General features: G+C 46.6%; 1 protein-coding gene across 1 annotated transcript; it reads left to right on the top strand.

Annotated features, from left to right (window-relative positions):
* Nucleotides 1–1,637: 1,637 nt before the first annotated feature.
* ADAMTS4 (ADAM metallopeptidase with thrombospondin type 1 motif 4) lies at nt 1,638–23,954 on the top strand. Its single transcript, XM_075607913.1, has 9 exons — nt 1,638–2,903; nt 13,571–13,909; nt 14,158–14,290; nt 15,004–15,174; nt 15,510–15,796; nt 16,217–16,403; nt 17,263–17,438; nt 19,289–19,464; nt 20,275–23,954. The coding sequence occupies exons 1-9, from the start codon at nt 2,265–2,267 to the stop codon at nt 20,708–20,710; spliced, it is 2,544 nt and encodes an 847-aa protein (XP_075464028.1). The 5' UTR covers nt 1,638–2,264; the 3' UTR covers nt 20,711–23,954.
* Nucleotides 23,955–24,209: the final 255 nt, after the last annotated feature.

Genomic DNA, 24,209 nt, shown 5'->3' with positions numbered 1-24,209 from the left:
CCCACCCCACACCCGGGGATCCTGCCCACCCCACACCCGGGGAACCTGCCCACCCCACACCCGGGGATCCTGCCCACACCCGGGGAACCTGCCCATCCCACACCCGGGGATCCTGCCCACACCCGGGGAACCTGCCCACCCCACACCCGGGGATCCTGCCCACCCCACACCCGGGGAACCTGCCCACCCCACACCCGGGGATCCTGCCTACACCAGGGGAACCTGCCCACCCCACACCCGGGGAACCTGCCCACCCCACACCCGGGGATCCTGCCCACACCAGGGGAACCTGCCCACACCCGGCTAGGTTTCTGTTCTTACGCTATTAAAGGTTAAAAAGTGCCGCACAGTGGCAAAAAATATTATTCATCCCACGGGGTACATGGGGTATTAGAGCACTGTACCTAGACATGGGGTGGGCAACACCAGTCCTCAAGGGCCACCAACAGGTCAGGTTTTAAGGATATCTCTGCTTCAGCACAGGTGACTCAATCAGTGGCTCAGTCAAAGACTGAGCCACTGATTGAGCCATCTGTGCTGACGTAAGGACTGATTGAGCCACCTGTGCTGACGCAAGGAGTGATTGAGCCACCTGTGCTGAAGCAGGGACTGTTTGAGCCACCAGTGCTGAAGCAAAGACTGATTGAGCCATCTGTGCTGAAGGAAGGACTGATTGAGCCACCTGTGCTGAAGCTGGGACTGATTGAGCCACCTGTGCTGAAGAAGGGACTAATTCAGCCACCTATGCTGATGCAGGGATATCCTTAAAACCTGCCCTGTTGGTGGCCCTCGAGGACTTTAAAGAACAACCTAGTGCAAAAAACAGTAGAGAAACCAAAGAAGAAAAGAAGACCGATGGCAAAATGAAGCAGACTTTAAAAGATCTCCAGTGTTGACCAGGCCCAAGAGGAAAGGCCTTTCTCCCAAGAACGAAACCTGAGAACTGGCAGGGAATGAAACCGGCGGGGTGTAAAGAGGCACGAAACCACCTTCGGTAAAGGAATGGGGGCAGAGACAAGGTCATTCCACACAGGGAGAAGAGAGACAGGAGAACATACTGTAGTGTAGAGTCAAGACCTAGTATCTAGTGTGGTCCATCTCTTCTGTAAGCTTCTAAGGTTCAAGAGAAAGATGGATGGGGAGAAACAAGAGAGAAATCACCAAGAAACCAAAGAAAACGAAAGAAGGGAACGGCAGCAGAGGGTTGTTATACAGAGTTATGAAAGGGATTCAGAGAGAGAAGCAGACATACATTAAAACAGCTGTGTCAGAAATTGGCTGGTTGCCTCAACTCTACAGTATTTTGCTGCCTCTTCTGAACTTAGTAAACTATCCCAGGATTAGAGCCAAGTAAATTAACCCTTTAAACTTGACAATTTCCTCTACCGGCTTTGTTTGAGGGGTTTTTGGGGAGGGGGGGGGGATATCAATCAGAATTTATGACCTGATCAGTGAAGAAAAAAAAAAAAAAAGCTTGTGTTTTCTTGTCCTGAAATGCGTCTGATCGACATCAGCAAAATGCATTTCTGAATGTTTAGAGAGAGAAAAAAAAAAAAAGGTCTCAGCCAATCCCCGCACAGCTGAGACAGCTGTTAAAAGCAGCACAGCTAAATGAGCAGTCAGTCTGGAGAACAAGAGGAAAGGAGGCAGAGAGAAAGACAGAAAGGAGAAGAAGAAGGGGAAAAAGAGAGAGAACTTACAATAAAGAGAGAGACAAACTTTTAGGAATATTTTCCAAGGACTTTTTTTTTTTTTTTTTCAGGCAAAGGAAATTCCTACACGGATCCAGACGTTAGCTTGAGAAGTCCATTTGGGATCAATCTGACAGCTTTCAGAATCGGTTACTTGTTATCCCAAAGCAAGAAAATCACAGGAGGCGCAGAGTCAAGAAGAATTCATTTTCTAAGAAACAGAAAGATTACGCCCACAAATGTGCCTTGTCTTGGATTCAAACGATAACTGTTCCACCATTTGAACAAAGTTTTGGATCTCCAGAGGGAACAACCCTAAACTGGCCGTTTGCTCTCATTGGAACGTCATTTTCTACTCGCTGTCAAAGAAGTTTGCCTCAACTCAAGTACATTTTTGTGTGACATTTATTAACTCTATATACCAGCAAATCATTTTTTGTTCCAAGCTTTTCTTCTTTGATTGACTTGACGTACTTTATACTGATGTACTGAGATTGTAGCATTGTTACTTTTTCTAACGCTATCATTTAGTCGCAGAACAACTCTAAATACTGTTAGAGCTACAAGGTAGAGATGAAGCATTGTACAATGGTGCTGAGTTTCATTGTTGTTTCTGCCGCTTGGCTCCACGTGGTGCTTGGACTTGGAGAGAGATCCCAAGCCGGTTACAAGGAGGAAATAGTGTTTCCGGAAAGACTAAACACCAGTTTCCGCCAGGAGCAGCCCGGCTGGTCTGGGAATAGTTATGGAGGACCCTCGGAGAGCCGCCTGATTTTTCGATTTCGTGCCTTTGGGGAAGAACTGGTTCTGGATTTGGAGAGGGACCCGAGCTTCATCTCCGAAGACTTGACGGTGCAATATTTGGGCAGAAACGGACAGTCGGATGCCAACGGCCTCTCCGAATCTGGCAGCTACTTCACAGGAACGGTAAATTCCGACCTGGAATCAATTGCCGCTCTCGACTACAATGGGGTGTCCATGCTCGGGGTGCTGCAGTACCGGGGGGCTGAATTCCACATCCAGCCCTTGGAAGGGGGAGGTCAAAACAGCGCAGAAGGCGTCGGGGCACACATGATCAGGAGAAAAGTGCTGGAGAAGACCATTGGACCGATGTGTAGCGTCGGTCCTCAAGTTTCCAGGAAAGTTGCCGGGGCAACAGGAGAAAGCGATAATGATGAACATTATATGGCAGCTTCAGCTAGAAGATCTAAGGTAAGAACAAGGGCTGGCTAATAAAACTGTTCTAATAATTACCCATTAACATAAAAGCTAATGCTCAGATTGTGTGCCAAGTGAATATAATATTCCAGACAAGGGTTTCCCCTCTTAGTCCAACAGCTAAGTTTCCCCAATATAATATTCCAGACAAGGGTTTCCCCTTGTTGTTTTTGGATGGCTTCTTTGAATAAGGTCCCCCTCTTCGTCCTGTTCACCTACCTCTCTTTCCATTGAGTTTATTTGTGGTAGACACAATGCTGTATTAAGAAGTTTGTTGCCAAGCTCACAACACTAAATGAACGGACGGACGGTGGCTATGTCTTTGCAAAGTATTCAATGATCTTATTTTACAACAAGTTGCCAATGACTTGTAACCCATGATGGAAACGTTGAGTTCGAATGAACTATTTCCGTGTTAGTTGGGCCAACTGTTGGCCGATCCAACAGCTGAAGATGTCATTCATGGTGGGTTCCATCTTCTACACTTCTCTTGATTATAAACATGCTACAGAACATCGTAACATACAGTGCGGCTGGGTGGGCATGGATTCATGTCTAACTTTTTTTGTGATAAGAGATAAAGAACCAGAATACAAGATATTCTTCTGTCAACCATTAGAGTGGTTGAGCCTATAGCTTTCTCTTAGTGCTCTTAAAGCCACCTCAAACACGGACGCTGAGTTTGCTACTATTTATTATTATTGGTATCGTTTATGCATATAGCGCCATCATATTCCGTAACGCGGTACATTGGGGGAACAGTAGCTATATTATCTAGAATGTCAAATAAAATTAGCACTAATTAAAGCAAACCGATACAAAAGGTACGGAGGGCCGTGCCTGTGAGAGCTCACAATCTAGAGCAGTAGGGAGTTCCAACGCCAGTCCACGTGGGCCACTGACAGGTCAGGTTTTCAGGATATCCCTGCTTCTGCACTTGTGGCTCAATCAGTGGCTCAGCCATGATGACTGAGCCACCTGTGCTAAAGCAGGGATATCCTGAAAACCTGACCTGTTGGTGGCCCTTGTGAACTGGCGTTGGCCGCCCCTGCTGCTCGTGAGGGAATAAGAGGCGCTGTAGTAACAGAAGGACCCTCCTATTGGTTATTAAGTGTAAGTATATTTAAGTCAGTGTATATGTGCTTGGGTGGGCACCACACAGCCGCACACAGTCTGTGTGTTGCAACAACTACAAATCACAGTCTCTAATAAAAGTCTGCGTGGGGGATTGGATGTATAAAGCTTTAATGCTGAGAATAGTACATAGCAATTAAACTCCTGCAGAGTTAGTGTAATCACATTCAGGAGGTACGGGAGATAGAGGGATGCAAATAGCGCAGGGTTCCTCTAAGGCAGGGGCGCGCTGCACCCCCCATGCCTGCTCTCCTCTGTCGGTGCGCCCCCCCTCCCTTACCTCGTGCGGCATCATTTGACGTCACGTTACCGCGGCGACCGTGACGTCACATGACCCCGCAGCGTCATTTGATGCCGCGTTGCCATGGTCACACGTCCTGAAGCCGGCTGATCCTCGGTAAGTGGAGGTGGCAGAGGCCTCGCGCGGTCCCCTGGAATTTCATTTAAATGGCTTGGGGGAGAGCGTGGGACCTCTGCAACCGCTCGTGCCCCCCCAAAAAAATCTTGGGACCCCCAGTTTGCGCATCGTTGCTCTAAGGCAGGGGGCTCAACTCCAGTCCTCAAGCCCCTTCCCCCCAACAGGTCAGGTTTTCAGGATATCCCTGATGAAGCACAGGTGTCTCAATCAGTCCCTGCTTCAACACAGCTCAATCAGAGGCTCATTCTTTGACAGAGCCTGTGATTGAGCCACCTGTGCTGAAGCTGGGATATCCTGAAAACCTTACCTGTTGGGGGGGGGGGGGGGGGCTTGAGGACTGGAGTTGAGCACCCTCTGCTCTAATGGGTGGGCTTCAGGACATGATGGCATCAAATTGTCAGCAACCTGGTGCCAAGGAGTGGGCGTACCTCTAACCGTAATTATCAGCCACAATTAAACAAAAGAGAGAAGGGAATTCCTGCAGCCCGGAACCATGAATGGATCCCTTGTCCGAGTGGCACTCAGGAAGGAGTTTCATTCTTTCACCCCTGAGAGGCCTGCAGCGGTATGTTTTCCACCTGATCTTTGAACAAGACCTGCTGTTTTAACCCATTGGTGTTAAGCGGGTCTGCAGTGCGTTTTTTGGCTTCTCAGGGAGCGATGAAGTTATTGAGCTTTCCTGGGGTCACCTTCTTACACTGCACTCCTAGGCCAGCTGCACAAGACAGAGTGTCATCTATTCTCATACATGTGTAACTCATCTATGGTACTGAGCCGGATGTAAAGTGGGGTTTTGGGTTACTGAAAGACACTGACTCTGATAACAATGACACTGAGTGTGTAGCAGGGAACCTGGTTCAATTCCTGGTGTTGGCTCCTTGTGACCTTGGGCAAGTCACTTTATCTCCCTGTGCCTCAGGCACCAACAGCATAGATTGTAAGCTCCACGGGGCAGGGACTGTGTCTGTAACATTCCTATGTGCTGCGTACTGCCTGCTATACTGTAATTGGGATGCACTGTGTCCCATTGGGAGAAAAATGCAAAACACATCCCCATATTTACCCAAGGAAAAGAAAGTCACATGGCGTCAAAGCGGCTCTTCTTTGGTAAATGCAGTTTAGCACCAGGGAGGTTCTGATGCATAAAACCGATGCTGCCACATCTCCAGGTCTACGTCTCCTTCCAAGGCCCCAAAAGTGGGTCATTCTTTAAATGTTACCACCTGAATAGCCAACTGTGGTTGAAATATTGTCACAACTCTCTCTTGCTGTAGTAGTGAAAGGCTGGAGCGAGCAGAGATACTGATTCATCAGGGGGGCGCGCAAGACTATTTTTTGGGGGGGGGAGGGGGCGGAAGTTATATAGGCTCCACGCTGAGACCGCGAGGCCTCTGTAAACGTACTTACCCGGCTTCAGTCATGCATCTCCATGGCAAAGCGGCGTCAAATGACACCCGTTGCCATGGATACGTGACATCAGATGACGCCGCGGGTCATGTGATGTGACATGACCCCGCAACGTCATTTGAGGAAGTTTGCGAACCCCTGACATAGAGCATGAGTGGCCAACTCCAGTCCTCAAGGGTCACCAACAGGTCGGGTTTTCAGGATATCCTTGCTTCAGCACAGGTGGTGAAGTCTTCTGATTGAGCCACCTGTGCTGAAGCAGGGATATCCTGCAAACCTGACCTTTTGGTGGCCCTTAAGGACTGGAGTTAGCCACCCTTTCCATAAGGTTAGTGACAAGGAACATTGCTACATGGGAATGAAATATTTTCGGGGGGTGGGGGGGAGGGTGAAGGGGGTGAATATGTCTTGCGCTTTCCCCAGGGTAGTGTACCTTCCCACCCATCGTGCAAACCTGCTCTCCGACATTTCTCAAGTGACGGTTTTGAAGATGGCGACAATGCATAGAATATTTCAATTCTGCCAATGAAAGAGTGAATACAAACTCACCGGGACAGATACCCGTTCCTACTAATGGCACAGGGGAACGGGCGGCGTTACCCTCTGTTTGAGGCTGGACCTGCTGGGAATCTCTCCTTCCTTGCAGAATGCTCCCACTTCTGCTGAGCTTTTAATGCAGACTGGTTATGATAGCAAGATGTATTAGCGATATGGGAAGAAATTATACATGGATAGGTAGGGATTCCAGGTGGTGTCTCCAAAAATACTGGACACAATGGTGAAAGGTGCGAAACGCTCAAGACGCACACACACAAACACACACTCCTCTCTCTGCTCCATGCTGTTTCTTCCTCTCCTTGGCCCTACCCCAGGTTCCTGACACCACCTCCTGATTGGCTGCTGCTGGATAATGCAGTCAGTCAGGATGGAGGAAGCTACCGAGCCCCCTAGCCACAGTCCTGCTCCAGGAAATCCTGCGGCCCCCTCCAATCCGGTCAGGTCACTAAGTCCAGAGAGGTAATACCGGTATACACGTACAAGCCCAGAGAGGTAATACCGGTATACACGTACACGCCCAGAGAGGTAACACCGGTATACACATACACGCCCAGAGAGGTAATACCGGTATACACATACACGCCTAGAGAGGTAATACCGCTATACACATACACGTCCAGAGAGGTAATACCGGTATACACATACACGCCCAAAGAGGTAATACCGCTATACACATACACGCCCAGAGAGGTAATACCGGTCGGTATACACACACACGCACAGAGAGGTAATACCGGTTACACATACACACCCAGAGAGGTAATACCGGTATACACATACATGTCCAGAGAGGTAATACCGCTATACACATACACGCCCAGAGAAGTAATACCGGTATGCACATATACACCCAGAGAGGTAATACCGGGATACACATACACGCCCAAATAGGTAATACCGGTATACACGTACACGCCCAGAGAGGTAATACCGGTATACACATACACACCCAGAGAGGTAATACCGGTATACACATACACGCCCAGAGAGGTAATACCGGTATACACATACACGCCCAGAGAGGTAATACCGGTATACACATACACGCCCAGAGAGGTAATACCGGTATACACGTACACGCCCAGAGAGGTAATACCGGTATACACATACACACCCAGAGAGGTAATACCGGTATACACATACAGAGAGGTAATACCGGTATACACGTACACGCCCAGAGAGGTAATACCGCTATACACATACACGCCCAGAGAGGTAATACCGGTATACACATACACACCCAGAGAGGTAATACTGGTATACACATACACGCCCAGAGAGGTAATACCGGTATACACGTACACGCCCAGGGAGGTAATACCGGTATACACATACACGCCCAGAGAGGTAATACCTGTATACACATACACGCACAGAGAGGTAATACCGGTATACACATACACGTCCAGTACTACCTCTAATTTTTTACTGGACAGTGTCCAAATACAAGACAATCCAGTTCAATACAGGACAACTAGCGACATGGACAAGTTACCACTGACCCGATAGATACAATAGAAAACAAATGTCCCGCCTACAAAGCACAGAACCTTCTACATGTCACATGTAGGGTCACATCTGTTTTGGCAGGACATGTAGGAAGTAAGATTCGTGGAAATGGTGCTGACATCCGAAATCTGACCAATTCTCAGGAAACTGGCCCTTAAATTTAATGGTTATTACTGCTTTTAATAGCTTGTCAAATGTGGGCCAAGAAGCATCACAAGAAGCAGCAGAGAAGCGCGCACCTCAGAATAATCACTAAATATGGCTTTCTGCCTTTAAGGCACTATCATGCTTATCTAAGGGAATCACAATGCAGCAATTCCAATGTTGCAGTGATCAGGGCACAGGCTTGGCAAATATTATTTTACATGAGTATTTCTCCAGAATTGAGTGTCCCCGGAGGAGTTCCCAAAGTCTTCAGATCGAAGAAGTAACTGTAGTTCACAAAAAAAACACACAACTAAATGTGAGCGCACATTTAAGCTTTCTGTAGAGGGGACGGCAAGGGTGAGTGACGCATGCCACTCATCAGGAGTGAAGCTGCTCAATATCATAACTCCTCTCCCTGTGTCCTGGTGCCTCCCTCTGGTTTCTCTGTGGACATATAATGGGGACCAGTGGAAGATGGGAATGTAGGTGACACGTGCTTCATGAGATTAGAACGACCTGGTACCGAGCCAAAGAATTCAGGGTTAAGGTAGTTAATGGTTTTACCATGTACATTTTTTTTCCTACAATGATCCATTTTCCGATGGGTCCAAATTGTGCGCATTTTCCATTCATCCCCAGAAATATAAATACATGTTCTACTCATTGTAGCCAGGGTTCCTCAAGTAGGTACTTTTCTTGCAAACACATGCAGTCTTTAGCTAACGTTAGGTAGAGTTGCAGAAGTGTCTCCTGCTCCTAGGAGAGTCTGCTTTTGTTGCAAGTTGTGCTACTTTTTAATAGACAATCATGAGCGGTATTTATAGGTGCGCAGTATTGTACACCGGAGCTCACAGGGACCCTCTCCAGACTCATGTCACTTGCTGGATTATTTTTATAGGCTAGTACAGGGGAGCGCAACCACGGTCCTTAGTATTATAGAGAAAGGGTTTTTCTAACAGGGGCCACCAACAGGTCAGGTTTTAAGGATATTCCAGCTTCAGTGCAGGTGGCTCAATCTGTCCCTGCTTCAGCACAGGTGGCTCAATCAGTGGCTCAGTCTTTGATTGAGCCACCTGTGCTGAAGCTGGGATATCCTTAAAACCTGACCTGTTGGGGGGTCTTGAGGACTGGAGTTGAGCACCCCTGAATTAGTACACAAATACAAACGTTTTCAGAAATGAATACACCTGGCTTGCTGTACAGTAGCTTCTCTCTGCAATTTTGGTCTAAGCCAAGATGATTGAAAACGGCCCTCACCTCCCTATACCTCTTGTGTTCCCCTCGCCGACTGTTCATTATTTCCCTCACCCCGGTAAAACGAGCTATCTATTCCCTGTATGATAGTCCAATTCAGCGGCTTCCCTTTTTGTGGCGGGTGGGCTATCTCCTATCACTTTACTACTATGAAGAGCCCAAGTAAATGCCACTGTTCCTTCTGTGAAGCTGGACCACACTCCTTTGTCTGAAGCAGTTGTTTTCTGGAATGACATGGGTAGCAGAATGTCTCACTCTCCCAGCCCCTAACAGTCGAGGAACAACACAAGCCTACCCCCCTTCCCTTTCTCATTTTGGCAGTTCATTCTGGAGCTTTGATACACTAACAATGTTGTGTTCTTTGGTTTCCTCCCAAGGAGCTGATAATATGAAAAAGAACTCATGGTTCTGGTGGTGAAATCACAGAGAGAACCTTACAGACCAGTTCCTTACGACTGTAGGATCGTCAAGTTACCTCGTTGGGGGTCAGAATATATGATTTTGATCTATTCTGGCCCGGTAATACATTTGTTTTCATCTGCCTTGTACAGAACCTCATATACTGCTTCAACCCTGATTCTTTATAGACTCTGAAAACTGCAGACATTTACTTATCCACGTCATACATCCAAATTCATTCTAGATCACTTGCAGACTATGAATAGGGTTGCCAGGTGGCTTCTCCAAAAATACTGGACTCAATGGTGAAAAGTGCGTCAGGTCACTATCTCCAGGGAGGAAAATACCGGACACATACCTGTCCAGTACTACAGTACCTCTCATTTTTTACTGGACAGAGTGTCCAAATACAGGACAGTCCGGTTCAATACCGGACACCTGGCAACCCTAACTATGGATCATATTTACTCATGTACATGAGAATGGACCATAAGGGGCTTTACAGTTTAACACATAAGTGGCTATCAGAGATGAAGGGGGTTATAGTAAGGAATAAGAACTACCCCTTAGGCACGCACACAGTCACTATGTGATTGGTAACAGAATGCCGGGGTTTGGCACAATGGCTTGGCATAAGAAAGACGAAGAGGAGACAACATGTGTGGAGACCTGCCAAAGATCACTCAAGAGGGCCAAACACGAGACTCTAACTCAACGTTCCTTACTCTGTCCACCAGACGATGAATGGATGAATGTAGTCTTTGTGTAACCCACATAGCTAGGGTTACAACACAATACTTAATAGGTGAACGGCTTCCAGGGAACTCACCCATAAAATACTGCGATGAGACACAATGCAGTCTAAACGGGATAGGGATTTTAGGAAATGAAGGAGGTATGATAGGGGTAACCCAGTTTGTTTTGACTTTGTCACTATCATATAGATTTCACCCATACGACTTCTTCCAGCTGAGCTTGTTAAGATGAATGTGCTTAACCAAATCCTTTTGTTGGACTGAGCTCTTCATATTGCTGCTGATATCGCCATAAATAAATATCTCACAGGTCACGTGGTGCTGCTCCTATGTTATTACATAGCAGCAATTACATTACTACATCGCTACCAATCCCCCCTATATTATACATTCAGTTAGTGCAGCTTCCTAATAGATACAATGCAATGGAACAATTACACTGACACATAATACACGCCGAGTCCAAACTATTATTTATTTATATGACTGCAAGGAACATTCTTTCACTGAACACTTGGTACGTAGAGTTCCCGTTAACTGCCTCCCCTTCTTACACACATACACACTCATGCTTATTACGCACTGTTTATGTAACACGGAGGAGAGGACAACTCATTAATACTGGATTTGCGCAAGACTTCAGTCTCAAACAACCAAACACACACACACAGCCCAGACGGCAGTGGGAACGTGGTCCAGAAGGCTGTCATCGTAAAACACGGGGATTCACAAGGATGGGAAGCCCATTCGTGTTTGGGCTTGGTCATGTGTGTTTGTGTATCTGGAGTGAGTTACATAAGTAGAGCGGATAACAGTAGCACGTCAGCAGTGAAGTAATCCTGACATTTTAAGTCGTAAGAGCTCAGTTTAAATCCATTGCCCCCCCCCCGCCCCCCTCGTCCCAGAAGTGGGATGGAGACATTTCCACATTTCCGGCACCCTCGTAACTCATCTCTGCAGGATTGCAACACTTTGTTCTGTATCCTCACAGCTCACAATATCTGTCTCAAGTATTCTCTGTTTGACCTCTGTGATGCAACGTAAAACAGTCCTTCTTTCTATTATCTTCTGCGCCTCTGTTATTGCCCCCTACTTCTGGTAGTGAAGAGGTCTTTATGAGCTAGGAAGACGGGTGGTGGTGGGGGGGGGGGGTTATTACTAAAGACTGCGGTACCTGTGCAAAGGGATTGCACCAGATTCATGAAAGGACAACATCCTATTGTCTAATGTAGGGTTCCTCTTCTTTGGTAAATACGGGGCGGTTTTGTGTTCTGGTGTTGCCCCAGTTTTTTAGCTGGGAGAGCCCGGTAAATAGACCTCAGTCAGTATGTCAGAACCATGAAATAATCCGGGATCTGATACAAGGGAGATCCAATGGAATATATTGGAAGACTTCAAATGAACGTTGATTGTTGAACTATTGCAGTACCGTGTATCTCACAAATGCAAAATGGGACCGAGAATGTGCAGCATCAGCAGGAATGCTATGGGGACACGGAAAGAAAGTGCACACGGGAGGTTGTTTTGACACATTGCGCCATTTTCTGCCTGCATTGCGTCAAATGTAAGAAATGGTTTCTTACACCTGATTGCAAATTGTTAGCTGGAAACATTTACGCCGCCTTAGACCTGGGCGGAGTTTGTTGACGCAAATACAAGAGACAAAACTGACACGCGGAGACGCAAAGTTTGCTGCATCTCATTATAATCTGTGCATCGTGTAGCTCCTCCCTAACTGCTCCCCATCACTTACATCTCATTATAATATGTGCATCATGTAGCTCCTCCCCAACTCCTCCCCATCACTTACATCTCATTATAATCTGTGCGTCATGTAGCTCCTCCCTAACTCCTCCCCATCACTTACATCTCATTATAATCTGTGCGTCATGTAGCTCCTCCCTAACTCCTCCCCATCACTTACATCTCATTATAATCTGTGCGTCATGTAGCTCCTCCCTAACTCCTCCCCATCACTTACATCTCATTATAATATGTGCATCATGTAGCTCCTCCCCATCACTTACATCTCATTATAATCTGTGCATCATGTAGCTCCTCCCTAACTCCTCCCAATCACTTACATCTCATTATAATATGTGCATCATGTAGCTCCTCCCTAACTCCTCCCCATCACTTACATCTCATTATAATCTGTGCATCATGTAGCTCCTCCCTAACTCCTCCCCATCACTTACATCTCATTATAATCTGTGCGCCATGTAGCTCCTCCCCTCTCACTCCCCAAATCGCTAGGTGACACACTGCGGTCACTTTGGAACACATGCCTTGATACACTGATGCAAGATGAAAAGGACACATTCTGTGTCAATTTTGCTGCAAATCTTCCTTGATTGATCCCACCCTATGAGTCAGTTTAAGTGCATCAGATGTAGCAGAGTGAGTTTAAGTGCATCAGATGTAGCAGAGTGAGTTTAAGTGCGTTAGATGTAGCAGAGTGAGTTTAAGTGCATCAGATGTAGCAGAGTGAGTTTAAGTGCGTTAGATGTAGCAGAGTGAGTTTAAGTGCATCAGATGTAGCAGAGTGAGTTTAAGTGCATCAGATGTTGCAGAGGGAGTGATATGAATAATTGGTGTTAGTACCGCAGCTACAGGAATGGAAACCAATCAGAGACAGATTACTGAGACATCCAGGATGAGGGGCCTTTTCTCTGGGGGAATACCAAAGAGTTTACTTTTAAGATACTGTTGATTAATGTCATTAATGCATTCGTAGCATTTTTCGAGTTCTTTGTAAATACTTTAACCCTGTTTTGCCGATTTATCTCACTATTTGACAAGCACCAGGGTACCGTCCCATAGGTCAAAAGGTTTATCGACGAAAGAATAAGTGGAGTAACATGGGTAGTATTTGGAAGCAACTTGAGAGATGATGCAGGTTGGGAAATACTATAGTTAAAGATAATATATAAATAGTGGGAGAGCGTCACAGGAACATAGAGAGCCTTGAAGAAGTTGCTGGATTTAACATTTAGCTTTAGCGAATGTTCCTTACACTGGTTGATAGCGAGAGTCGTTTCCACCAGTGGGTTCATTCTCCTTTCTCTCCTCTCTTGCAGCGCTTTGCCTCCGTCCCTCGCTACGTGGAGACGCTGGTAGTCGCAGATGAGACCATGGCCACCTTCCATGGCGCAGGACTCAAGCGTTACCTGCTGACTGTCATGGCAGCCGCCGCCAAGTTCTTCCGCCACCCTAGCCTAAAGAACCCGGTCAACGTGGTGGTGACACGTCTGGTGGTGATAGGGCGGGCAGACAATTCCCACACCTACGCGGGCCTGAAGATGACCACTAATGCAGCCGAGATGCTGAGAAACTTTTGCGAGTGGCAGAAAGGCCTGAACAAACGCAATGACTCTGACTCCGAACACTTTGATACCGCCATACTGTTCACCAGACAGGTGAGTAGCCAAACGGCTGTGCTGGTCTTTGGTGTGTGGGGGATAAATTCAATACCAAAGTTCTGTTCCAGGGAACTGGACATCACAATATCACAGTACTGATGTTGACATACTCATCCATCGGTTAACGTTTCCACCGCTTGTGGGATCTTCGTTAACTGACCGATAGATATGACAATGGGGGTACATCATGAATACACAATTCCTTGTATGCCTGCTACATGTGTCTGTATTTCCATTGCTAACAGAACCTGTGCGGAGTGTCTACGTGTGACACCCTGGGGATGGCCGACGTTGGCACGGTGTGCGACCCATCCAGAAGTTGCTCCATAGTCGAAGATGACGGCTTGCAGTCGGCATTTACTGCTGCACATGAGCTGGGTAAGAATCCCACCAAGGCTCCCGGGTTCCCTTTGTGATACTTTCTTACCAAAATGACTCTAGAGATTCGGCATAGACTTTAATACACATTTCCGATAAAATACTAGTTGGGGACTCCATTTATCTGCAATGCGTAGCAGTTTCTTAACATAATATTTGCATGTGCATTGTAAAATGAGTGGGGAGTATTCATTGTACCAAACATTCTAAATGTCTATATTGTATCTTCCCTCTTAACCAATAGTATCCCAATTATAGTTGAAGAAACGTCTAAAGCAGGAGTGGCCATCTCTAGTACTCAAGGGCCACCAACAGGTCAGGTTATCCCTGCTTCAGCACAGGTGGCTCAATCAGTAGCCCAGTCAATGACTGAGCCCCTGTGTTGAAGCAGGGATAACCTGACCTGTCGGTGGCCCTTGAGGACTGGAGCTGCCCACCCCTGTTCTAGAGGGTATTATTCTTCAGTTAGAAGAGAACCATTGCAAGAATGATATTTTGGTCCACGTTTTCTCAAGCATATTTAGAATTGGAGTCAAGAAGAATTATTTGTCCTGTATATAGCTTGACATGTTTTCATTCCTGTGTTGAGCGCAGGATGTATTTGAGAAATGATTTATAAATAATACTACCTATTACGCATTTACATCCCGGGCAACGCCGGGTCTCTCAGCTAGTCATCATAATAATATCCACTCTTGATCTGTCCATGTTAGGCCACGTATTCAACATGCTTCACGACAATTCCAAGCCCTGCCTGGAATTGAACCGGCCAGCCAGCAACACGCGGCATATGATGGCTCCTGTTATGTCATACGTGGACCCAGAGGAGCTGTGGTCCCCCTGCAGTGCCAAGTTCATCACAGACTTCTTGGACAATGGACATGGTAAAATGACCTCTCGGTACCTCTCACTCTCTTGTCCTTTCTCCCGGCTCTCTTGTACGTCTTCCCTTTCCCGTTTGGGGCTTTTGGAGAAGCCGCTTTGCAGCTGTAGCGACCACTAAAGACAAATGTAATGACTTTCACCTGCCAAAACTTGTATTCTTTCCGCACTTTGATCATCACTTTGCTGAATCCACCTTCTCCTCTCCTACGGAATAAATAAGACCAAACATTTGTCTGCTCACTGTCACTCGTTGTCCATCTTATTATTATTACTTCTTATGTATTCTTGCAGGTAGGTTGTTTCACCAGTAGTAATTCTCGGCCCCTCTTTGCAGGTCACTGTCTTCTGGACAAGCCACGCACTCCTCTACGTTTGCCAGTGCCCTTCCCGGGGAACGATTACGACTCGGACCGCCAGTGCCAGCTGACATTCGGACCAGACTCACGTCACTGCCCCAATCTACACACCCCCTGTTCCTCTCTTTGGTGCACGGGTAGGATCGACGGGCATTTCATGTGCCAAACCAAGCACTTCCCCTGGGCGGACGGCACTCAGTGCGGAGTGGGCAAGACCTGCATGAACGGGCGCTGCATCAGCAAAGTGGAGATGAAAGCCTATGATGTGAGTATTGCACATACAGAAAGCCACCAGCTTCACCAGCCACATTACATTACACTCTAACACTCTAACACTCTAACACTCTAACACTCTAACACTCTAACACTCTAACACTCTAACACTCTAACACTCTATGAGTAGGAGGTATAGTGTGGTGGTCAGGGTACAGGGCTTGAAAGCACAAGCTTCTGGGTTCAATTCCTGCATGGGCTACTTACACTTTTGACTTTATCTCCTTGTACTTTACAAGTTTAATACCTCAAAGTATCTCCTCTTTAGTCATGCTGTTGCAATGTGATTAATTCCATGGTTTCCAAACTCAGGCGAATACTATTAGTGAAGAGTATTTCTTTGCTCCCGTTTGGCTTTTGGAAGTGTGGCAGCCTGAATGACATTTGTGTCCTCCTCTTCTCGTCTCGACAGACTCCGGTTAACGGGGGGTGGGGGCCTTGGGGACAATATGGAACATGCTCCCGGACATGCGGCAGTGGGGTGCAGTTCTCCTACCGCGAATGCAACAAGCCCGTCCCTCGGAACGGCGGCAAATACTGCGAGGGGAAGAGGACGCAGTATCACTCCTGTAATAGCCAGGAGTGCGCTGGCAGCAACGGTGAGCGGCAGCTTGTGCTTCATCCCAATGACAACCTTAGTGTGAATGTCTGGGTGCAGGAGAAGGAATAGTTCTGTAGTCAGGGCACATGACTGTGGTCTAGCACAGGGATGCTCAAGACCCCCCCCCCCCCCAACAGGTCAGGTTTGCAGGATATCCCTGCTTCAGCACAGGTGGCTCAATCAGTGGCTCAGTCAAAGACTAACTTCTTCCACATTCAAAATGAGATGCATGAAACAAGCAGAGAGGCATTGAGCAGAATTGCTGTTGAGTGGTGTTTTTATTGGTTAAAGCTGCAGACCGAGCAATATCCTACATATGTGGGGTTTAAAAAAAAAAAAAAAAAAATCAGTTCTGCACTATGAGAAAATACTTGTATCATTTGTTTTTTAAACAACTCTAAATTACTTTTTAATGTATTATAATGTAACCGGCATTTCTTGTTTCTATAGCAACCATTTACAAAGTCACATCCCCTTCCTCTTCTGAAACAGGCTCTGGCACACCCCTTTTTGAGCCCTGCCCTCTCTCTAGCAGTGCACCAATTGTATCTAGTGACTGCCTGGTCACATGATCTTCCCCACAGACCATTGCATCTTTGGTCCTCTTCTGCTGCACTGACAGCCATTTAGTGAACCCCCGAGCCGAATCTTTGCCGATCGATCACAGGAGATCAGATCGATCGGCAACTTAGCTAATTACTTATCATTGTGGGGATTGTACTGATGCACATATTAAAGTGGAAACATTTTTAAAACGGCAGCTTGGACTGTTTTGGACTTTGAGACGGTAGTCGCTGTGTCTTTGCTCTGCTCGCATAAGCAATAAAATAATAGCGTGTCTTCTGGTTCCCATGCAGCCCTGACATTCAGAGAGCAGCAGTGTGCGGTGTACAACCACAGGACAGACTTGTTCAAAGGGTTCCCCTCTCCAATGGATTGGGTCCCAAGGTACAACGGGATCACAGAGAAGGATCAGTGTAAACTCACGTGTCAGTCTCGGCCCTTGGGATATTACTACGTGCTGGAGCCAAGGGTGAGTCTCATGCAAAATAAGAAACGTTCATGTATGTGTCCCGTGTGTATGAGTGTGTGCCGCAGTCAGCGGGGGGGGGGGGGGGGGGGGTAACTTTAAATCTTGAACGGTTACAACTTCCTGGCAAATTATTTCCTTCATTCCATGGTTAGGTCACATGCAGCGGAAAACTGCTCTCTAACCGGAGATGTATCTGTTATACAGCTTCCTTTATATGGCGCCCACAGACCATAGTGTACTCAGCACTGTACCAAAGAGACAGTACCATACAGGGAATTATAGTGCAACAAGTGCAGCAAACACCATCATACACTATCAAAGAAAATCCCTGCCCCGGGGGGCTCACAATTTAAGGCCCATATCCAAAAAAAAAGAGTGCCAGGTTTAGCACGATTTAACTCCCTTTCATATGAACAGAAGTACAGGCATGCTAAATCTTAGCACCCTAACAGGATATGGGCCTAAGTGAGTAGATGCCAGTGCCTGGCCTTGATGGTGGGTAAGTGCAGTAGATGGCAGTGCCTGGCTTTGATGGTGGGTAAGTGCAGTAGATGGCAGTGCCTGGCTTTGATGGGGGGTAAGTGCAGTAGATGGCAGTGCCTGGCTTTGATGGTGGGTAAGTGCAGTAGATGGCAGTGCCTGGCTTTGATGGGGGGTAAGTGCAGTAGATAGCAGTGCCTGGCCTTGATGGTGGGTAGGTGCAGTAGATAGCAGTGCCTGGCTTTGATGGTGGGTAGATGCAGTAGATGGCAGTTCCTGGCCTTGATGGTGGATAGATGACCATGCCTGGCCTTGATGGTGGGTAGGTGTAGTAGATGGCAGTGCCTGGCTTTGATGGTGGGTAAGTGCAGTAGATAGCAGTGCCTGGCCTTAATGGTGAGTAGGTGCAGTAGATGGCAGTGCTTAGCCACAATGGTGGGTAGGTGCAGTAGATGCCAGTGCCTGGCCTTGATGGTGGGTAGGTGCAGCAGATGGCAGTGCCTGGCCTTAATGGTGAGTAGGTGCAGTAGATGGCAGTGCCTGGCCTTAATGGTGAGTAGGTGCAGTAGATGGCAGTGCTTAGCCACAATGGTGGGTAAGTGCAGTAGATGGCAGTGCCAGGCCTTGATGGTGGGTAGGTGCAGTAGATGGCAGTGCCTGGCCTTGATGGTGGGTAGGTGCAGTAGATTGCAGTGCCTGGCGTTGATGGTGAGTAGGTGCAGTAGATGGCAGTGCCTGGCCTTGATGGTGGGTAGCAGCGACAGTGGGTGTGTGACAGTAAATACAGGCAGAAATAGGAGGCTGGAGTTTGAACAGCAGTTACCAACACTGAGAATATCACTTTATTTAGTTTTCATTGTTTTCACACCAAGGTTCCTAAAGTCTGCTAAATACTGTAGATCGTCCATTCTGATGGTTATTTATAAAAACTCTTCTGGCTCCACAATTGTAATGCCAGGAAAACACTGCACTGGGAAAAAACAAATCACATTGCTTTTGTGTTTTATTTTTCATTATTGAAAGCCAGGAAGCTTCAATAAATAACCAGCACCAATTATAATGCACGCGTTTTCTACCTGCTGAATTTGATAAATCTGTGTATGTCATGGGGTGGCTAACTCCAGTTCTCAAGCCCCCCCACCAGGTCAGGTTTTCAGGATATCCCTGATTCCGCACAGGTGGCACAGTCATTGACCCACCTGTGCTGAAGCAGGGATATCCTGAAAACCTGACCTGGGGTCTTGAGGACTGTAGTTGAGAACCCCTAATGTATGTGATTAGGGAAAAATATGTTTGAGAGAATGAGTCCTGAGCCTATCAGTACTGACCCAAAGGCCTCTCGCTGACCGTCTCCCTCTCTCCCTTCCTAGGTGGCAGATGGAACCCCGTGTTCCCCTGATTCCACTTCAGTGTGTGTCCAGGGCCGCTGTGTACACGCAGGGTGTGACCGCATCATAGGATCTAAGAAGAAGTATGATAAGTGCATGGTGTGCGGGGGGAATGGGTCCACCTGTACCAAGACCTACGGCTCCTTCACAAAACCCCGGTAAGAAATTACATCTAACACAAGGCTGGCCAACTACAGTCCTCAAGGGCCCCCAACAAGTCAGGGTTTCCGGATATCACTGCTTCAGCACAGGTGGCTCGATCCGTCCCTGCTTCAGCACAGGTGGCTCAATTAGTCCCTGTTTCAGCACAGGTGGCTCAATCAGCCCCTGCTTCAGCACAGGTGGCTCAATCAGCCTCTGATTGAGCCACCTGTGCTGAAACTGGGATATCCTGAAAACCTGACTTTTATAGGGCTCTATGTACAGATATTGATTTCGGCTTTTGTCCTTTGCTACCTCTGTATGAAGCTTGATTATCAGGTGTTAGGCAGATTAAGTTTATAAGTAGATATTTTATTTAATTCGGTATAAAATGGAATATAAAAGGTGTCTAGTAACCCCGCCCACCCCACCCCCCACTCCTCTCGTCTCTAATAACTCAATATAACCAGTCCCCAAACCACTTGATGCATCCTACATTCTACAAGTATCCCACTTAACGTCTGTATTTGTGTCTTATATCCCTACACAGCAATGGAATTTTCCTATAATTTCACGTCGCCCCATAGGTTCACATACTAAAGTGTTTATATACATGGTTTAAAGTGTTTATATACATGGTTTAAAGTGTTTATATACATGGTTATCATTTAACACGAAAATCCCAACAAGAATAAAAGTCGATATTTCGGAAACAGTTTGGAAGCTTCCTGTTTGCAATAGTCAGACGCTGAATGTAGCAGAATTATCCTCTGTTCCAGTACACGCTACATCGTTACTCATGCTTCCTTTCCATTTCCTGCTCGTAGATATGGTTACAATGTTGTTGTTAACATCCCGGCTGGAGCCACCAATATATTGATACGGCAGAACAGCGGTTCGTCTTCCACCAGCGATGGCGTTTACCTGGCTATGAAGAGACAGGATGGGTCCAACGCTCTCAATGGAAATTACATCTTGGTGCCGTCAGAGCTGGACGTCAACGTAGGAGGAGGGGTGACGCTACGCTACAGCGGGGCCACTAAATCCACGGAGACCATTGTAGGACGTGGTCCTCTGAAAGAGCCCCTGTCCATTCAAGCGCTGGTCGTCAGCGAACAGAGAGCCCCACGGCTCAAATACACCTTTTTCATCCCCAAACCCGCCACGCGCTCAAACCAACCCAAGAAACCGGCCGAGGACTGGATGAAACGGAGAGCTCAAATTTTGGAAATTCTAAGGAGGACCAGAAACAGCCGCAAATAATTGTAAAAACGGCAGACTCAGGAACACAGACGTCTCGATTCACAGAGGCAGAAACGCAGACTCTTACCTAATTCTTTTAGGCTGGGCCGGAAGGTGTTGTGGAGACAATAAAGCCACGAGTTGTGTAAAACCCGGGCCTGGATATAAGCACGTTGCAAAACATTCCACATGGTTTCCAGGCCTGAATTCAAGGCGTCTATTCTCTCCACTGCCCGAAACCGGCATCAGGTTTTGCCATTGGTGACCAATGTGACGTTTGTGCCTTGGTCTACTTGCAGCTCACAAAAGTGACTTAAGACATGTTAACACCAATGAAGAATCCTCAGTCAAGACATTGAGACAGCTGGTTCTAAGCGAGTACAATGTGGTATGGACATGTCTCGGTGAAAGCATTCAAATGAACTGAAAGTCAGGTTTGGTGTAGTATGATCGGGAACAATTCATTGATCAAATGAGATACTCCTGACATTGCTGGGTCTAGAACAAGCCCCTGGTGTTGGCAGGTTCACCACCGGTGGCTTCTCTTCAATTTCCTCTCCTTGACCTCCTGCTCTGTTCAGATTGTTGCCCCTTTTCCTTTGAACTTTGGATGTCATAGACATCATTGGGAACACATAAAAAGACTTACCCATTAAAACGTTGGGCTCCGCTCGCATGATGGAGGTGCTCACGGGAGTATGTCCTGGTGAGGCTCCGCATCGAACTGAAAGGACGCTCAGATGAAGGATTGATTCCTCCTTGTGGACTGAAAGTAGGGTCTGGAAACCCGAACTATTTAATGCGGACTTGCAAAAAAACACATAGAACGATGACATCAACTTCTGATGTGTTGGTACAAAGTAACTGAGGAACAGCCTGTTAGTGTTGGGCGTTATTCACAGAAGCACATGCTGCTCAATATAAAACATGGGGTTAGGCGGCTAATAGGAGGTGCCCGGCTTTAGTCAATTGTTTCTGCAGTGAACAGAACAGTTGAGGGGTCTCAGGGGTGAGATGAATGAATCGGTTAGCCCATGGGTGGCCAACTCCAGTCCTCAAGGACCACCAACGGGTCATGTTTTAAGGATATCCCTACCTCAGCACTGGTGGCTCAATCAGTGGCTCAGTCATTGACTGCACCCCGTATGCTGAAGCAGGGATATCCTTAAAACCTGACCTGTTGATGGCCCGTGAGGACTGGAGTTGCCCGCCCTTGGGTTAACTCCTTTTGCTGCTGCAGAGGCAAAATGATATTGTATTAATGGTGCAGACGTATGGACAATCCTGCTGCTAGCATTGCATGCAGTTCTGTACTGTAACATGGTGCTATCGTAAAGGTGTAGCTTGGTTTCTGGTGCATTGCAAAGAGGAAGTGTACTGAATATCTCATCCCTAGCAATATAAACCCACAGGGAGATCATCTTTGCTATTATTTTCAGTTCCTGCCAACGTGTAAAACTCCCTATTATTTTTATTGTATGATATTGTCTATTTATTTGACTATTTATTACTTTGTATATTCATTGACATATCATATGGTGGCAGGAAAAGGGCTGGCAAAGAGCATTATATTGTTATTTCACAGTATTCATGGAATAATCTAGACTAATACTGTACCGACTATGATTTACCAAAGGAGAAAAACCAATGCTATTTTGAAAACGATCAAAATGATAATAATATCCTTTTCACAAACTATTGTGGTCCTACCCTTGGTTCCACTATTATGGTGAATAGAGGAATGTTAATTTTAATCTATTATACACAATAGACTTTGGTTTTCCCCACGCTGAAGCAAATTCTGCGGAATTCAGAGATGCAGATCGGTTTTCTTCAGTGAAACATGTACAGTACAGGAGAGATCTGAAACACATTGTTCTGTACAGAACTCAAGCAAGGGGCTGAATTATTTGAATGCTGTCTTGAATACTGTGAAATATGTGATAAAACATGCCAGGGAGTGTAATTATTAGGGATTAATTACACATCCCAATTGTCTCTTATACAGTACCAACGAAACCAGATTGCAACTATTCTCCAATTAACACCCTCCTGAATTGTCTTATTATACTTAGATCATGTTCAGAAACCGCGGCCTCTTCTGCTAGAGATGAAAATAATATTGAGCTCTGAGAATTAAGCATGTATTTGTAATAAGTCGATCAATGGAACTTACTAATATACTCAGTCACGATTTCCCGCGGTTGACAATAACCAGCAAGCAGAACTGTACACGGTCCTGTTATAACACGATCGTCACGGGGTCATTATCCTCTAATAATCAGCATCAAACAGAACAAAACGTTTATACTTCTAACCGTCAGCTATAGATTTCCATATGGTCTAGCCAAGGTTTATCCAACAGCAAGAATCAGCCCTGAGGGGGGAAGAGAGGCGAGGGAAATAATTCAGCAGTGTATGGGACACATCCACAGCACATAAAGAATAGTCACAGATCATTGGATAAAATGCAACACAAATACACTCTGTGGGAATATTTGCACAGAGCGACAGTGCTGCTTTCCTGCAAACCCTCAGGGTTTTAAACATTGGTCCTGTGTAGCTCAAGCAATGCTTCTCCGTTGGTAAGGTTTAGCCTGAATCTTTAAGCTTTTCAACATCAAACAGATGATTCATTGCACTGTTCCTCAGCACAATATACCAATTACTACAGGAGTTAGTTTACCTGGTAACCAATCCCCTGCAGTAACTAAGGCTGGTATTATACTAAGCGCGTACGTGCTAGAGCGCGCGCACACACGGCAATGAGAAACACCCGTCTTCCTACGACGCGCGCGTGCGCGGCGGACAGCGTTGGCGCGGCAGCTTGGTGGAAATACAAAGACGTTTGTATTTTCGAGCGGCTGCCGTGCCAAGTGACACTGGGAGCCAATCACAGTGCGGCTTGCCGTTGTGATGTCATGGTCACTCCTCCTAACTGCGCGCGTCACCGTTTAGCCTATAGGCACTAAATGCGCACGCAACTTCGTGCGCACGCCCGCGCTTAGTATAATACATGCCTATGAAGCCATATACTCACTACCTGGGGGGAGGGGGTGGCTGTGTAAAGCCAGAAACATACAACATACAAGTGGATGGGATCTCAGGACTGAATGGGTTAATGTCCCAGGGAACGAAGTGTTAAAAGGCAAATCCTCAAGTCCGTGTTTTGATACTGGTGGCTTTTTATATTAATTATTGTACTTTTTGTATTGTCTTAAAACCTGCACAATTTTATTTAAAGCTATTTATATAAACTAAGAATGTGTGCATTATTTGCGTACTGTATTCTTTATCCTGACGCGTGCTCAGAGGGTCAAAATAAGAGGGACCAGGGCAAACTTGTCCTGCGAGCCTAAATATATACGGACTTCACTGAGGTGAAATGGAGTAAGTTGGGAGGAGTTCTACAGTATATACAGCGACTGTACGATTCACCAAGGCATCTGCACAGAGCTCTCTAAGGAACCCTATAATCGTCTTGTGAAATTCTGAGGCACCCTAACCCTCTCTAATAGCG

This window comes from Ascaphus truei, chromosome 7, assembly GCF_040206685.1.
Source record: "Ascaphus truei isolate aAscTru1 chromosome 7, aAscTru1.hap1, whole genome shotgun sequence".
Lineage (NCBI taxonomy): Eukaryota > Metazoa > Chordata > Amphibia > Anura > Ascaphidae > Ascaphus > Ascaphus truei.
The sequence above is the reverse complement of the archived record's forward strand: the minus strand, read 5'-3'. Positions and strand labels throughout refer to the sequence as shown.